The following is a 16,334-nucleotide window of genomic DNA, read 5'->3' as shown; positions in this document are numbered from 1 at the left end:
CGGTGTCGCTGAGGAAGACTCCAGAGAGAAGCGCCCTGCCGCATGCACTTGCAGCACGGTGCAGTCTCTGATGAAGGAGTCAGTATGCTTACACCCTCTCGTTAAAACAGCCTTAATTCTCCGCGTTCAGTATTTTCTTCGCGCTATATCGTATCGTCAAATATTTTAGAGATCTCTTCTGCGTGTAACTGGTAAGCGCTCCCACCTACATACATCTTGGTATAACTCCTGAGAGAGAGGAATCAGAACCAGACAGTCCCCGTCGGAGGGTCCTGCCGGAGTTCCCCGCTCTTCTCCGCTCTCAGCCTCAGCAGGATGAGGCCAGGGCCACCCTGCCCGCCCCCGGCAGGTTCTCGTTCCCTCCCGTCTCTGTTGAGAGCGCGACGACACTCTGCGGGGTCCTACCGGGCGCCCCAAAAGGGGACATATCCTTTCGATGTGCACAGAGACGGCAGTGGAAGAGCAGGGTGCGCAAGAGTCGGGAGTTCTCTAGAGCCTGCGTTTCTGGCCGTTTCCATCTCTCCAGAAAACCATTCAGGGAATATTCACTTAAATATCGAGGGAGTATAATTTAAGCGATGAAGTTCAGACTGGACTTTGGAGAGATGAGTGATAAAGGTGCACGGGCCAAGGTGTATCCCGGATAACCAAGCTCATATACTTCCCACGTCCACCCTCTACACATTATCGCGTTTCTGACCTCTTCTCAGAAATAGCGTCTCTCTCCCAATAGCTCGGAAAAACCGCTCACCTCTTGCGAAGCCCCTCCGGCCACAACAACAACCCGGATCTGCTGACGGACTGTTCTCTGGGCGCGTTTTCCTCCTGGCTCGCCAAACGCCCCGCTCCCCGGAGCGGCCGACCCAGCGTGCGGCTCCGCGCAGCCACCGGCGAGGCCGCGGGTGAGCCCCGCCGAGCCCGCACCCCGCGGCGCGGCCCCTGCCCCGCCTCCGCTGAGACCCCCGCTCTGCGGGGCCGCTGCGGGGCCTCGGGGCGGGCGGAGAGACCGGGGCGGCCGGAGCGGCCGAGCCCGCCCGTCACCTGCAGAGCCGGCTCCCGACTAGCTACGAAACGTGGGCTTTTCCTCCAGCACCGCAGTATCAACTACCGCTGCTCGTAATATCCCGATCGCCGAGGCAAACAACGCTCAGATTGACTTTGTTGACTCCTACCGCGGTATTTCCCGGGAGAAAAAGCGCATAGGAACGGGGTTATTTCATAGAAATCTAACCCACAGCCCTCCTCGCAGCGCTCACCAACCTTATTAACAATCCCCTCGAAGGCGTAAGAAAAGCACCGACGATCAACAGCCTCGGATTGCTCCCGGCCGTGCCCGGTCCGCCCCGTCCGGGCTCACCGCACTACGGCGGCCCGACCCCGCCACAACGCTTCCCTCGGAGCCCCCTGCCAGGTGCTCACTTTCTGTCGTGCTACCTGCGACAGACGACAGTGGTGCTGTCGTGCCTCTGTCGGTCACGGATGGGGAGATCGCGTGGGGGGCAGGATGCGGGCTCGGCAGGATCCGCGCCGGTCCCGCTCCGAGCCGAACGTTCCGCTCCGCCCGGCCCGCGGCGCCGCTGGCGCTCCGAGCTGCGGAGGGCCGAGAGCGCGGCGGAGAGGACCGGGTACTGTGCGCCTGCGGCGCGGGTGCTCGGGCCGGTCGGGGCCCGTATTTGGGTCGGGGGTTGGCTAAGCCCGCGCCGTGTCTTCTGGGGAGGCGGCAGAAAGCCGGCTCCGGGCCAGCATGGGTGTTGGTTGGGCTGGGGCTCGCAGGGGCCGGTGATGTCCGCGCTCCCTGCCGCCGCTCGGAGCTCCGGACCCGGACCCGTGGCTGGTCGCAGTGCCCCGGGCCACGCCGCGGCCGCGGCTCCCCAAAGCCCGGCTTGCCTCGCAGAGGCGGCGGTGTCAGGGACACCGAGACTGGATGTCAGGGGGATTCTCCCCACGGTTAGGTCTGTTGAAATCGCTGGACAAACGAGTAATTGACGGGACATCCCGGCTTTACCGGGGTTCGGCACGGCTGAGTTACTGTTCCGCAGGATCGGGTCCTGGGATTTGAAACAACGATCATTCTTTTTAGACGGAGAACAATAAGGGACTTCTCTTTTCACACAGCTCCTCAAGCGCGGTATTCTCTTTTATCAAATCCATCGTGTTTATAAACTTAGGGGCAATTCTCTCAGATCGCTTTACCGAGGCTCTACAACATCGGTGGTGAGGAGAGGCTGAACCATAGAAGTGAGAGAAAAGATGGAAACTAACGACAAGTTTAATTAAAAGCAGCTGGCTTGTTTAAGCACGTGCCTAGAAGCAGATACCCTGTTATTCACCTCACGTGCGAAGGACAAGCTACTGCTTTATTCCCCGCTAATGTTCCGAGAGCACCATCAGTGTTTGGTGAGAGGGAGCTCTGAAGACAAGATTTGTGATCGTGGAGAAAGGGTGCCCACAACCCACAGCGTCTCCGCGGAGAGACGCCGGCTGGTTTTGCAGGTAGTGAGGGGCAGCCAGGCTCTGCTCTGCTCGTGGTGCCACCGGGATACCGGTGTTAACCAGCAGCACCTGTGGGAGCTGAGAGCCGGAGGAACTCCCGCAGCTCAGGTCCTTCTATTTTAGCTAATGAGAAAGGTTTTATTACGGGATTTCAGAGGTGCAAGCAGCAGGTGAGGTAGTGAGATGGGCGTAGGAGCTGTGAGTTTGAGTTACAGCATTCTCTTGGGCTTTGGGATTCAGGAGTGTGGGAAAATCCTCTCGTCACACGGGCTCTCGCTTTCCTCCGTGTTTGTTTTCTCCGCTCATAGGGAGGTGTAACTGGAACGAGTGCTTAGACTGGAGTGGTGGGGGAAATCTGTGGCAAAAGATGTGACAAATGAGGGGGTTCTCGGGGCGGGGGGGGTTGCTTTTTTTGTTGTTGTTGTTGTTGGGGTTGGGGGGTTTCCGTGCCTCCTCCCCTCACTAAGCCCACACGGGCTCGCTGGTGGAGGTAACGGCCCCGCCGCTCTGGAAGGCGGGTTCTGTGCAGGAGGTGAGGCCAGCGGGGCAGGTCCACCCACTTGAAAACAAAACTTTTTTCCTGCAGGCGCTGAGAGCAGAGAGCGGCGCGGGGTCCCCGGAGCCGGCTCGCCGCCCGCCTAGGGCTGGTATGTGCTAGGGTAGGGCCATGTATTGGAAGAGCGACCCGATGTTCGTCTGCAGGCTGGAGGACAAGGACCTGCCCGCGCTCGGCGGCCCGACGGAGAAGGTGTGCGGGCGGGGGGGCGGCGCACAGCTCGGCGGCTCCGGCGGGACCCGCAGGTGTCGGTGGGGCGGGCCGGGCCCGGGAGGCTCCTGGCGCGGCCGGGCGCTGACCGCCTCTCCCCGCGCTCCCGCAGGCCAGCCCCGCAGCGGCTGACGAGGACTCCTGCTCTTCCTCCGCTGCCCTGTCGCCCTCCTCATCGCCGCGGTCCATGGCCTCGGGCCCGGGCTGCGCCCCCGGCAAGTGCGTGTGCAGCAGCTGCGGCCTGGAGATTGTGGACAAGTACCTACTCAAGGTAAGGGCGCCCGAGCCGGAGCCCCCTTCGCCTGGCTGCTTCCCTCACCGCTGAGGCGGAGGGCGGCCCGTTCGCGGAGAGCCCGCCCGGGCCGCGGGCAGTGCCCGGAGAGCCTCGGGGAGCCGGCCCGGTGGGACCGGAGGGTGCAGCCCTCCAGCCACCTCATCCTGGGCTCGGCCCTCCCCGGGCGGTGCGGAGCCTCCGCGGCGGTTTGTTGGCGGTATTCGGGCCGGAGAGGAGCCCGGGCTGCTGTCGGTGTTTCGGGTGATGCTGCTTGCGCCGGGAGAAGCGGGGACGGGAATGGGAACGGGCGGCACCGGCGGCGGAGCGACCTGCATTGCACTGAAGTAGGTCCGGGGAGAACGTCGTGAGTCTCAAAGCCAGGAGTGCCTCTTGAGAAACGTGGAAATAAGTTATTTCTGCGAAAGGTGGTCAACTAGCACATCTGAAAGAAACGAGCTGCCGGCTCTCGGAGCAGTTCTCTTGTCTTAGCAATCAGGACCGAGTAAGATAATTTGAATACAAGCAAACAAAACCAAGTGGCTTTAAACATGAAGCGTTACTGCAGGGAGAGGGAGGGGTGTGGGGAGTTTATTTGCCTTTTGTATTAGAGCCGTTATAATTATTCAGATTTTTTTCCGTCTTTCCTTACAAAAGTGAGAGTAACAATCATGGCAGAAGTCGGTCGGTTCCATCAGCCTCAAACAAAGTTGCGTACTTGCAAAGTGATAGTGGCTGACAGCCCTGGAAGCATAACTGGTGTTACTAAATCATCTGCTTAGGTCTTGGTTGAGGTGAGGAGGTCCAAGGAAAATGTCTACTGCCACGCACCCCTGGATCCGGAGACCCCGTCCCCTTTGCAGTGGCCTGGGCTGGCACAGAACGGGTGGACCAGCGACAGAACTGACTCGAACTCAATTTCAGTTCTGTTAGCTCCCGTGACGTTTTGGAAGCTCGTTTATGGTTTACTGATCGCTGCTGTCTCCTATTTGAACACCCAGGATAACGGGACTTGGAGCAGAAGACTTCTAAACTATTTAGCCTTGAGTTCAAGCTAGCTGTTACTGCTTTGTGTAGGCAGAGAGGAATTGATGCCGGTGTGCTACTGTCCAGCATCAGCACACCTTTCCGTTTCAGCCCTGTCGATGGACGAGCAGGAGCACGGACAAACGGCCCCAAACGGGACGGGGCGGGGGCTGCTGCTGTTCCCCCCTGGAAGAGCGCTGATCTCCGCAGGAGGGGCGGCGGGCTCTCGCTGGCCGCGATGCCAGCTCACGTCGTGCCGGGGCTTGGCGAGGCCCGGGGAGCCTTGGCGCGGCAGGACTGTGGAGGGCAGGCTCAGTCTGGCTCAGCGCTGCCCCTCTGCTCGTCCTAATGGATGGTTGGGAGGGTTTGGTGACAGCTCTCATCTGCTGTCAACAGCTTCATATATTGTGGTGTAAACTTGTCAGCATATGGGAAGGCGCTTGCCAACAAGGATAAGGGTTAGGAAAGCGTTGGGCAAACTGCAATATTGCAGCCTGAGGAATAACTGACTGAAATGGGGGATCCCAGCAGGAGTGTTGCAGTCCACGCCTTGCCTTCTCTGTGGTTTGTCTGGCCGTGCTCTGATGAAAGGCATGTCCTGGGTTACCTCAAATCTGCTTTCCCATAGGTAATATATGGGCTGTTTGGTATGAGATTAGTAATTGGTTCAGTGGGGAAAAAAATTTATACTTCATCATTGGTTTTCAGAATTCCTCCTGTACAGTATGGGATTATCCAGAGGGTTATTACTTAATTTTTGTGGTCACTGGGAGTCTTGGGTTTTCAAATTATTTATTTAGGTGATTCACAATGTTTGCACAATTAAGATTTTCTTTTATAGGAAAGCAGAAATTAAAATAATTGCTTTAATTTTATTTATTTTATATGCCCCAAAATTATATGTAGGTTTTCAAAAATGCTGATTTCCACTGCATTCTGTGACTAGGTTTAGTTTTGCTGTGGACATATTAAAGAAATGTCAAATGCACTATTAAAACACCTGCTGCTGTTTTGAAACTAGGATGCTATTCACCAATTTTGCTTTTACAGAAACGTGGCAAATGGAGGAGTGGTTTGTGGTGTGTTTCTATCTGACAGGCTTATTTTTTCCCTTCAATACATGTTTTAAAATTTTAAAGAACTTTGCAATGTTTGGTTTTTTTGTTAGGCAGGAATTTATGCAGACTAGGAAATAGGCAATTGTCAGTTAGTTGTCTTCCCAAGGTCACATAAGGCCAAAACTTGCTCTCTTACTCTAATGCTATCAGAACAGAACTGGGCACGAAATACCTGCATGGAACTTGTATCTCTTGCTGCCTCTTCTACTGTTTTTAATTACAAACCAAAGAAAGCTTATTTTGAAGACCTGAATCAGATTAATTAACCTTCAATATGCAAGCAGTTCTGTAAAGAAAATGTTTTGCGTTCAAGATCATTTTTCTGTGAATCAAAATTTCTGACCATTTCTGGAAAAAAAGCAGTGTTTGTAAATACAGAATGCCATCTTGGTAGCACAAGTATTGAGGGGTATTTTTTGTTGGGTTTTTGCAGGTAAATGACCTCTGCTGGCACGTGCGCTGCCTTTCATGTAGCGTTTGCAGGACATCCCTGGGAAGGCACACCAGCTGCTACATCAAAGATAAAGATATCTTCTGCAAACTCGATTATTTCAGGTATATCATCCAGGGATGTAATTTATCAGATAACTTTTTATACTTGCTTGTAACTTTTCACAGCAGCCACAACTGAAATTCACTTGAGGCTCTTCCTTTTTCATTTGTTAGGTTTATATTCAACAGTTTAAGCTCTGACTTTTCTTCAGGAGGGAGCCCTAAGTCTGTGTAATGTGCCTGCTAAGTCTCCCGTCTGCCCTTCCCCTGGTGTGCACAGCTGCTGTATTTATACCATTACTTGTGTATGCACTGAGGGGAAAAAGTCCCAGTCCTTGCCACGGTTGCAAAGCCATTGTATGTGCAAGGAATCGTCCTTGGGAAATGCTGGCTGAGGATGCAATGTAAACTTGAGATGATCTGTTTGGAGTAGTGCTTCACTGCTGTGGGGCTTAAGGCATCACAAGGAGCTGCAAAATCAATCCAGAATAAAACCCATCATATCTAAAAGAAGCTTTCAGCAGATGTACCTTTCTATCATCAGTTTGATTTAGAATGTGATTCTTTCAAAATTACATTATAATCTTGCGATGAAGGATATTGTTTGTGTTGTCAATGTAGTGCTCTGGATGCAATGCCTTGGATCCAGAAAGCAGCAAGTATTGTTGCTGGTACTTCTCTAGTCGGATTGCTAGACCAAACTGTTTCTGGGATTCTCAGCTGGGCAGTGAACCGATTGCATCCAGCTAGTCAAGTTTGACACAGAGTGGGAGGGGGAAAGCTGAGTGCTGTATACTTCTGGAAAAACTGAATTTTGTGGGATTTGAGAAAAAATTGGGTCTGCAATGATCTTCAGGACAAATTCTTATCTAAACAATCAACATATTTTGGTGGCTAGTTTCCTTTTCAAAGAAAAATTTTCTAGTGTAATAATGTAAATTCAGATATATTTTTTTTAGTTTACTTAAAAATCATAATGTGATGCGAATTGGGGAAATAACTATGAAGGTTTCCCCCCTTCTGCTGAAGATGCTGGAAGATTAGTAAAGGGGTAACGTAGCTAAATATGTTAGCTCAGACTACCACTTGAGTAATGTGGAATACATTTGAAAAATTGAAAGAGTTGTGAACAATCTGTTGTTTCTATCTTCCAGCTTTTAACAGTAATTATCATTATAAAAGGAATGATGAGGAGCTATGAATTCATGTTGCAGTTAAAAAATACTAGCCTCTGTATTTCAGTAGTGCCTTCCCTTAAGCTATCATATGGAAACTTGCCGATTTGCCTTTTTTTTTTTTTTTTTTTTTAATCTTCAATGTCAGGGCTTGAGTTTCAGCCGCGCTGCCGCAGCCCGGTGCCCGCGGGCCATTCCCGGGGTTGCCCGGTGTAGTTCCCGGTACGATTCCCGGGGTGTCCCGGGGGTACCGTGCCCGGTGCAGCTCCCGGGGTGGCGGGGTGCCGTGCCCCGGGAGTGCAGTGCCCGGGGGTTGCCCGGTGCCGTGCTCGGTGCGATTCCCGGGGGTTGCCCGGTACAATGCCCAGGGTGGCCCGGTGCGATGGCCGGTGCCGTGCCCGGTGCGATGGCCGGTGCCGTGCCCGGTGCGATGGCCGGTGCCGTGCCCGGTGCGATGGCCGGTGCCGTGCCCGGTGCCGTGCCCGGTGCCATGGCCGGTGCCGTGCCCCGTGCCCGGTGCCATGGCCGGTGCCGTTCTCTTGCAGGCGGTACGGCACACGCTGCTCGCGCTGCGGGCGACACATCCACTCCACGGACTGGGTGCGGCGGGCCAAGGGCAATGTCTATCACCTGGCGTGCTTCGCCTGCTTCTCCTGCAAGAGACAGCTCTCCACGGGAGAGGAGTTCGCTCTGGTTGAGGAGAAAGTCCTCTGCAGAGTCCATTACGACTGCATGTTGGACAACCTGAAAAGAGAAGTTGAAAATGGTAATGCACTGCTTGTGTTAAGAGCTATGCTGGTGGTTCAGGTTTAATTAAATTGTTGGGGTTTACTTCATTTTCCTTTCAGAGAGATATTTGCTTAGCTTTTGCTAAGACTGGAAGCACAGGTTCTTGAAGCAAAATAATGGTAAATTATTTCACATTTGGGGGATTTTGTTTGTTTTGGTTTTGTTGCTTCTGGGAGTGGGTTGTTGTGGTGGTTTGTTTTTTTTTGTTTGTTTGTTTGTTTTTGTTTTTTTTTTTGTTTTTTTGTTTTAATCTGTAGAAATTCTTTTGTATCCTAAAGACAAGACAGCAACAGCATATCCTGTTTTTAAAATATCATGTTAGATTTATTTCTTCCTTCACTTGCAAGGGAGTTGTTTAGGGCATAATGTTTTGTGGTGCTAGATCAATTTAACTTCGAATAGAACATGGTTTTTTTAAAGCTGAAATGCAGCAGACCAGCTGCTGTTGGTTACTGTCTGACTTACATCATTGTGAATGTTTAGAAGGTGGTGTTTTCTTTTCAATGTTTCAGGTAATGGGATTAGTGTGGAAGGAGCATTACTAACGGAACAAGATGTTAATCACCCAAAACCAGCAAAAAGAGCTCGGACCAGCTTCACAGCAGATCAGCTCCAGGTAGAGACAGTGCTAAAAACTTGTGTAGGTCAGGTTTATGCAGGGCATGGGTGCTGAACCAACAGAAAATTTTATACATACGGGGGAAAGAAAAGCTTGAATGCTTTAAATTATTTCATAAACTATCAAGACACAGCATGTTTCTGGAAGTTTAACATGAAATAGTACTCCTCAAGGTTTTTATTTCCCTGGGGCAGATTGTAATTCTGAAGAGTGGAAACAAAAAGTGGTTCTATTTTGATTGCTTGATGAAATCTATTTAATCAGCCATTTACATCACTAAACACAATAAAGACAAAATAGTTTTTAGATTATGTAATGTGAATAGTTGTACTAAAGATGGGTTACTGTATGTGACTTCAAGATATTAATAGGATGGATGTTGGAATTGTTGTAATGCATCTCTTCTGCTTTCCAGACTTCTTGTCTTTTTGTTGCCTTGACAAGGGTTAACTCCTATTGAGACAGTCCAGAGCTATTTCAAACTCTACATAACCACTTCACTTAAATTAGCTTTCTAGGGAAAAACATGAAGATAGGGCCAGCTTCCAATGAAAGAGGGGATGGGAGACAAGATTTAGAGGTTTTAACTTGTAGTGAGAAGGAAGATGTGACTTTCTACTTAATCCTGGTTGTACATCCTTGCCTTGAGTTTAACAGGAATTGGAATTTCTGGTCACAGTGTGAGTTCTGTTTTGTTGGCCTGTCATCTTATCCATAGTGAAAGCAGTTGAGAAACTCATGTTGAGGTGTAATAACACGTGAGGTGTTAAAGAGAAGGGGTTGTTCGAAGCTTGGGTTCCTGTTACAGTCATGACTGGAGACAAAGTGGTGTTAACACACCCCAGGCACATAATCCAGCCAGGTGCACAGGGCTCTGGGCATGGAGCCTGAACTTCTGCAAAAGGGAACTTTTCTCCCCAGTGGAAGCTGAAAGGGAGATGGGAGCTGTATTCAGGGCTTCTTCCTAGCTGCTGCCATTGAAACTTCCAGCTTCCCTTCTTCCCTGCTTAAAGTAGATTGTAGCATACTTCAGCAGGTGTTTGAGGTCTTTGGCATCTTGTTATTTAATGATACTTTCTGTCTGCTTGTTGCCCTCGGTACTTTCCACCAGGCTGCTCTAAGGTTCCATCCAACCCAAACCAGTCTGTGATTCTATGAAAAATTGCAGATGTAAATAGTTTCTGAATATGGTAAGTAGCAGCCTGAATCTTCAAAGATGAAGCCAGGAAAAGTTTGGTGGGTCAGAAATCCAAAAGAGAAAATAATTCTTTGAAATTGCTGAAGATACCCTGCAGAAATCCATGAAGCCCTTTCATGAACAGGGCAAATCCTTAAAGCCTGTGAAAGTCCTCAGTATGCAGGCCAAATGGACATTTACTTCCTCAAAAACGGGGTAATTTATTTCCTGAAGACAAGTGCTGACTTCAATTTTCTGTCCAAAGATGAGTAACCAAATCATCAAAAAGGTCAGGTCAGCCAAGGTGGAGCTTCTGTTTCTTGGGTTGGTGAAAGGCAAAGGAAGCACAGAGCATCCAAGCATCCTCCATGGAGAGGAAAGATCAGTTACTCCATAAATGTATGATGCAGAGAGTGATTGACAAGTTCACAGTGCTGGATCATGACTCCTGCCTTTTTTATGCTGTGTTCTGCTACTGTAGCTGTTTATTGAGCATATCTGAGTTGCTTTGCAGTAAGTTTTCTTCTAGAGTTCTTTTAATGCAATCTTACAGAGGACCTCTTCCAGCTTTTATTAGTGCCAAGCTGATTCCATTTCTTCAATTTCTGGTAAATGTCATAGCTCAGTCTAGCATAGCAAGGACTTGTACTTCAGCTTTGGGGTTGTTCTTTGGTGGTTTCTTTTTTTTGTTTGTTTGTTTGTTTGTTTTTTATGTATTGAGTATGCTCTAAAGACTAATGATCACAAAAAAATCCCAGTTTCCTGAAGACAGGCAAGGAGTAGTCTGAGAAGACATCTAGTCTTTCAACATAAATGCTCCTGCAATCTCCTATCTTGCCTTTTCAGGTTATGCAAGCACAGTTTGCTCAGGACAACAATCCAGATGCACAAACACTTCAGAAACTGGCAGAAAGAACAGGCTTGAGCAGGCGTGTTATACAGGTAACAGTGTGAAGTTCCTTGGCTCACAGTCTGGTACTCGTCCATTGGAAATGCTCGGTCACAATTTTCTCTGAGATTATTCTAATGTGGGAAAAGATCTTAATCCTTTTTAACTTCAGACAACATCCTTAGTCAGGAATAGGCCTAGAACAAGCATCATAATTTGGAAAACTTGCTGCATTCCTCTTGCACTTTGTGGAGGATTAACTGTTCCAGGAAGAAACATCTCAGCCTAAACAGCATAGAAATTGGCACTAAGTTATTCCAAATATGTATTTCTGACTATTGTAGTATATTCCTAAGACCTGAATTCTTTTTGAAAGTGTGTTGTGGTATGACATTAGGAGCAAGTGAATATCTAGGATATTATTCTAGGGAGCAGAGTTAAAATGTATGCACATGCCAACCAAAACTGAAACACAAACTTGGAATCTTTGCTTGACGATGTCTCTCAGCAGAGACATTGATGCATTTTTATATGTAAATATGATTTTAAAAATATAATACAAGTTAAATATTTATACATTAATATAAATAAAAATAAATTTTGAGTTGCCTTGGCTCATTTTAGCCTGGAAGATTGACAGAGTGTTTCTACAGAAATGAGGTATCTGGCTGCTGCAATCAGTCCTTAAAAAATAAGGAAACTTGTGTGCTTTTCCATGTGAAAAGGCAAGCAGGTAGCATATGAAAAATATGCTTTGCTGTCAGTAGTTCCAGGCAGGGAGAGGATTGTGTCTGGGATGTGCTGGGTGGGGCTGCAGGTGATGCTGCTGGGCCTGGGGGGGCACTGGCCCAGCCCTCACTGTGCCTGTTCCTGTCCTTGGTGGGCTGCTGGCTACTAAAGATGCATTCCTGACTATAGAATGGTATTATAGAAAATATATATATATATATATATATAATGGTAGGTTTAGAATGGGTATTTCTCCATTTGGACTGTCAGCATTGTCAAAGGCCCAATTAACAATGCAAACTCAGCCTAAGATAAGGTTGTTGTTGTGCTGGTATTGAATGTAATCTGTCAATGTGATGGGTTGATGACATGTGATCGATTGATATGCTTCCCTTCTCTTCAGGTGTGGTTTCAGAACTGCAGAGCACGCCATAAGAAACACGTTAGTCCTAATCATTCATCTACTGCTCCTGTGACAGCAGTTCAGCCCTCCAGGTTGTCTCCACCCATGTTAGAGGAAATGGCATACTCTGCATACGTCCCCCAGGATGGCACTATGCTCACTGCTCTGCATAGCTACATGGATGGTAGGTACAACAGCTTTGCTCTCTTTCTCCTCATAAAAACATTTTCAGCTGTAGCAAGAACAGTTTACCCAGTTCTGATTAAAGAAACCTAATGGGTATATCAACACCATACATGCTCTCTACACCTCATTAATATTGCACCTTCACTGCAATAGCATGGCTGAAGATCTGAGTATGAAGACAGCCATTTGTGCTTTTTAGACCATTAAAACAAGAATAAAAAAAATCCTGATTTAAATATCTACTTCACATATTTTAGTAATACATACTTTTAATGAAAACTGTTTGCCACCTGCTCCCTAGCTTTTATCCCATGGACTGTGAGTGCACTCAACCCAGCAAATTCTCTGAGAGCTTCAGCTTCCCTTGCAGTGACATACAAGGGGAGGGAGGGGGAGAGCCTGGTGGCCAAAAGTGCTTCAGTCTTTGGTTATCTTATGACCCAGCAGGTCAACAGCTTTGGCTCCTGTTTGTTTGGGAGGGACTGTGGCAGTTTTGGGAGAACCAGGCTGAGCCACATGAGCTTGTTTTCCTCCAGAGCAGTGGTGCTGTGGGTGGAGGAGCACAGGGGCTGGGTTAGGAAAAACAACACGCTGCAGGGCTGGGGCAGTGAACTGCCACTACCCGCTGGAATTTACTGACTTATCTTTTGCTTCTTTCAGTGAAGCTGACTGGTAAATGTTTCTGTTTTTGTAGCTCATTCACCTACAGCTCTTGGACTTCAGCCTTTGCTACCCCATTCAATGACACAACTGCCACTAAGTCACACCTAATTCCTTTTCATCAGGGATTGGAACTATTAAAGATGTAACCTTAAGTCATAGTGTATTGAAAATATAATTGGAAAGATATTAATGTTAACTTTTTATTTAACGCCCAAAGCATTTTCAAGATAATTTTTGCCCAGGTATGTACGTCTATTTAGCCTGCAAGACACTTTTATGGATTCTGCCTAAGTAACTATTCCATTGTTTACAAGCCTTATTAAACACCTTTTTGTATAGTCTGGAAGTAGTCCACTCTAGTTATGTGTGTGTTAATTTATTTGTCATCAAAAGAGCACTTTGCCTAAAAGAAAGGACTGACAATTGTGCAAAATGTTTACAATTCTTTGTGAAATTGTAGTTTATCATTAGTTTGTATCTGTAAGTTATTGCTAAAAGTATTACCTGTATTTGAGTTGTCTACAGCCTATATGTTAAAGCTTATTTCTGTGAGTTTACAAAAATAAATTTTGGTTGCAAATATTTTCAGAAATAACTGAATAAAGTTTCTGCTGTAGCATGCCAAGCAAGAATGTTGCTGTGTCTATGGCTGAACTGTAATAATTTGTCAAGTGCTTGAGTCTTCAGTTTTAAGAGAAGAAGGTCCCTGGTATACTGAGGAACATTACACTGAAGTCTTCAGGAGGGCTCATGTCTATTTCCATTGATAGTAAAAATCATTTAATGGACTTGGATGGGTCTTGAAATGCTCCAAATATTGATATACAAGTGGGTACAGTGCTGCTCGTGAGGGTGCACCTGGTAAGAGGGAAACTGGGGACGTGCAGGACAGTTTAAACTCTGACTTGGTAAGTGGAGAGCCTGAAGTCGCATCTGCTTTAACATTTTGAATTTTTCTTACTTCAGCTTTTGTTTTCTTCTGTGTTTTTTATCTTGTGATTTTGTTAAGCAGGGCGATAAAATAGGAGGCAATACTTAACCAGTCTGCTTTTCAAAAGTAACTTTTAGTTTGGCATTTTAACTGACCAGTATCAAACTGCACATGAACAATGGCTGGAATTCAGTCAAATGCACTACAGTCTACTGGGTGTTTAAAGCTGCTAAGGTGCTAGGACTTATTAGTAGAGCATGTTTTGATACACCAATTTGAAGCACAGAAGTTACTGTAAATTCAGCTGATTTTTGTCTTCAGAGGTTAGTTTCCTTCAATGCTTTAAGAGTTAGATTCCCCCTTGTTCACTAAAACTTTATTTGCATCAGAAGGAAACCTACTTTGTAAGGGTGTTTGTGTCCATATCCCTTTTTTTCTCTTCCAACTATGCATTAGTGTCTGCTGTGAAACTCCTTAACAGTGCTGGTCAAACCCCTTCAATTTGGAAAAGGTAGTGTTCTCTGTTGAAGACTTGTGAGCAGAACTTTGAGGGCAAGCTCTGAATTAAGTTCTATAAGTTAAATGCTGGCACTGTTATAAGTGCTGTTTACAGATGTCTGAGCTAATATGAGTAGCCAAAGCAATCTCACTGGCACAGTGGTTTATCCAGGCTTTTATTACCCATTTTATGCCTTTTTTTTCCTCAAAACACTCAAGATGGGGGCTGTGCTGGAACTTGACTGACCTTACTTTTTATTTGAGCATGCACAGCTTCCAAGTTAAATGCCCTGGGTAGAACACTGAATTCCAAACGATATTTTCAGTGCCTAAGCTAGCTCCAAATATCTGCATGCAGCCACAGTGCATGGGTAGCAGTAGACAAACTAGTTTTTGCTCATTTGTTTGATATGCTGAAGTTTTACCAGTTAAATGATAAACAACGCTAATTTAGATGTTAATGTAAATTGGTAATTGAGCCCCTTTAAAGAAAAGCAATTACTCACTCTTATTTGAAGAACTGAGTCGCTTTGGGTTGCCCAAAACAAAAGCAAGTTTAAGCTTATTTATGAACACCTCTTTCTGTTCAGCTTCAGGGTGAGAAAAGGGTTAAAGTATAGGGGGAGCAATTTACCTCTTCCCCTATGAACGTAGGCAGCAGGAGCTTCCTCCTCTGCCACTTTTGAGTGTCTGAGCAGATGGGTGGGGCTGGGAAAATAGGAGACTGCAGCAGAGTGCCTGGGCTTCGAGTCTTCCTTTGCCAGACCTGGCAGCAGCTGGTGTTGGGCTGAGAGAGTTTTTTAAAACTCTGCCATACTGCAACAGAAACCAATCCCCTTCCTGAATGAGAAAACAGCTGCCATCACAAACTGCACCAATATTATTTCCTGAGTTAATCTCACGGGAGAAAGATGTCTCCTGCTCCAAGCTTGCCAAGAACAAAGGTTATCACCAAAACAAGGGAAACTTAGGACAAGTAACAGTATGCTGTATATAAAAAATTTGCATGTTTCTTGTTTTAAAATTAGGCCATTGCATTTTTAAGATAGCTACTGTATTAAAAAAAAGAATCACACAGGAAAACACTTGAGTTTTTTTAATACAAGTTAGCAGGTCATACAAGAAAGTTAATCATAAAAATATCATTGAAACATTATGTAAGCTGAAATATGCTGAACACAGGAATCACTAGCAGCTACTTTTTCTTACTATTTTCAGAAAATACCAGCAGAATTACCAACATTCCTATAATGTGGATCCAGGCACTTAGCCAAACTATGATTTTAAGATCAAAGGAGCGTGTATCTATGTTATGCATAGTTAAATGCATAAAAATGTTACCTTTTTGCACTTTGATCTCCAGTGTCTCTGCAGGAATTTGGGCAGGAGACTGGGTATTGGCTGAGATGCTCGCACATGCTCCATTGATACAGTCCAATGTGCCAGTGCAGGTTTATCACAACATCAGTTCAGAAAGAGTTGCAACTGCAATATAAGAGCTACTAATATAAAGCTCACAAGGAGTTCAACAATTTTTTAAAGCCCTGGCGACCCAGAACCACTGCAGCTGACTGTTACACTATGACTTGTTAATCTGTTTTGGAACATTGTTAGCATTCTCACAAAAACAACCCACTTGTGAGTTTAAACATACCAATGTAATGACTGTTCAAACTGTCAGTATTTCTATAAGAAAGTGAACTTTATAAACTAAAGCAGAAAGTAAAATAAAAACTACAAAACCCTTTTGACATTATCATTTGGAGTAAAATAAGTACAGACCCTTCTCCTGGGAGGACTTTGATTCTTTTCCAAACTTAGCCTCTTTCAGACTCCAAAATTAAAACAGATTGCCCGCAGAGCCCAGCCAGACCAACAGAAATGAGAACCTGGGACTTAATGAAATGAAAGTTGATTCAAGACAGGAAATTGAGTTGGTCAGATGTGTTGAAAATGATGGCAACCAGAAACTACATTATGAAGCTCTGTATAAAACAATCCTTTCCTTCTCCAAGCCATCTGCAGATGTGTGGATTTGCAAAGGAACATGCCAGGTTTTTGCAGAAAATGCACCAAAAGCAACATTCATCTGCAAAGTCCAACCACAAA

General features: G+C 46.6%; 1 protein-coding gene across 1 annotated transcript; it reads left to right on the top strand.

The window, feature by feature from the left end:
- Positions 1-3,056: 3,056 nt before the first annotated feature.
- On the top strand, positions 3,057-13,423 carry LHX8 (LIM homeobox 8). Its single transcript, XM_056497697.1, has 8 exons — positions 3,057-3,241; positions 3,372-3,530; positions 6,108-6,229; positions 7,887-8,107; positions 8,643-8,746; positions 10,773-10,868; positions 11,948-12,131; positions 12,828-13,423. The coding sequence occupies exons 1-8, from the start codon at positions 3,161-3,163 to the stop codon at positions 12,902-12,904; spliced, it is 1,044 nt and encodes a 347-aa protein (XP_056353672.1). The 5' UTR covers positions 3,057-3,160; the 3' UTR covers positions 12,905-13,423.
- The last annotated feature ends 2,911 nt before the right edge of the window (positions 13,424-16,334 follow it).

The sequence above is a fragment of the Oenanthe melanoleuca genome, chromosome 8 (genome assembly GCF_029582105.1).
Source record: "Oenanthe melanoleuca isolate GR-GAL-2019-014 chromosome 8, OMel1.0, whole genome shotgun sequence".
In the NCBI taxonomy this organism is placed as follows: domain Eukaryota; kingdom Metazoa; phylum Chordata; class Aves; order Passeriformes; family Muscicapidae; genus Oenanthe; species Oenanthe melanoleuca.
Note: the sequence above shows the minus strand (reverse complement) of the source record. Positions and strands in the feature narration are given on the sequence as shown.

What these genes read in the sequence shown, in the direction of transcription:
- LHX8 (XM_056497697.1), top strand. Translation starts at nt 3,161, where the DNA reads ATGTATTGGAAGAGCGACCCGATGTTCGTCTGCAGGCTGGAGGACAAG. An exon ending in TGCAAACTCGATTATTTCAG is followed by an intron (nt 6,230 to 7,886) that starts GTATATCATCCA and finishes GTTCTCTTGCAG; the next exon opens with GCGGTACGGCACACGCTGCT. An exon ending in TGAGCAGGCGTGTTATACAG is followed by an intron (nt 10,869 to 11,947) that starts GTAACAGTGTGA and finishes CCTTCTCTTCAG; the next exon opens with GTGTGGTTTCAGAACTGCAG.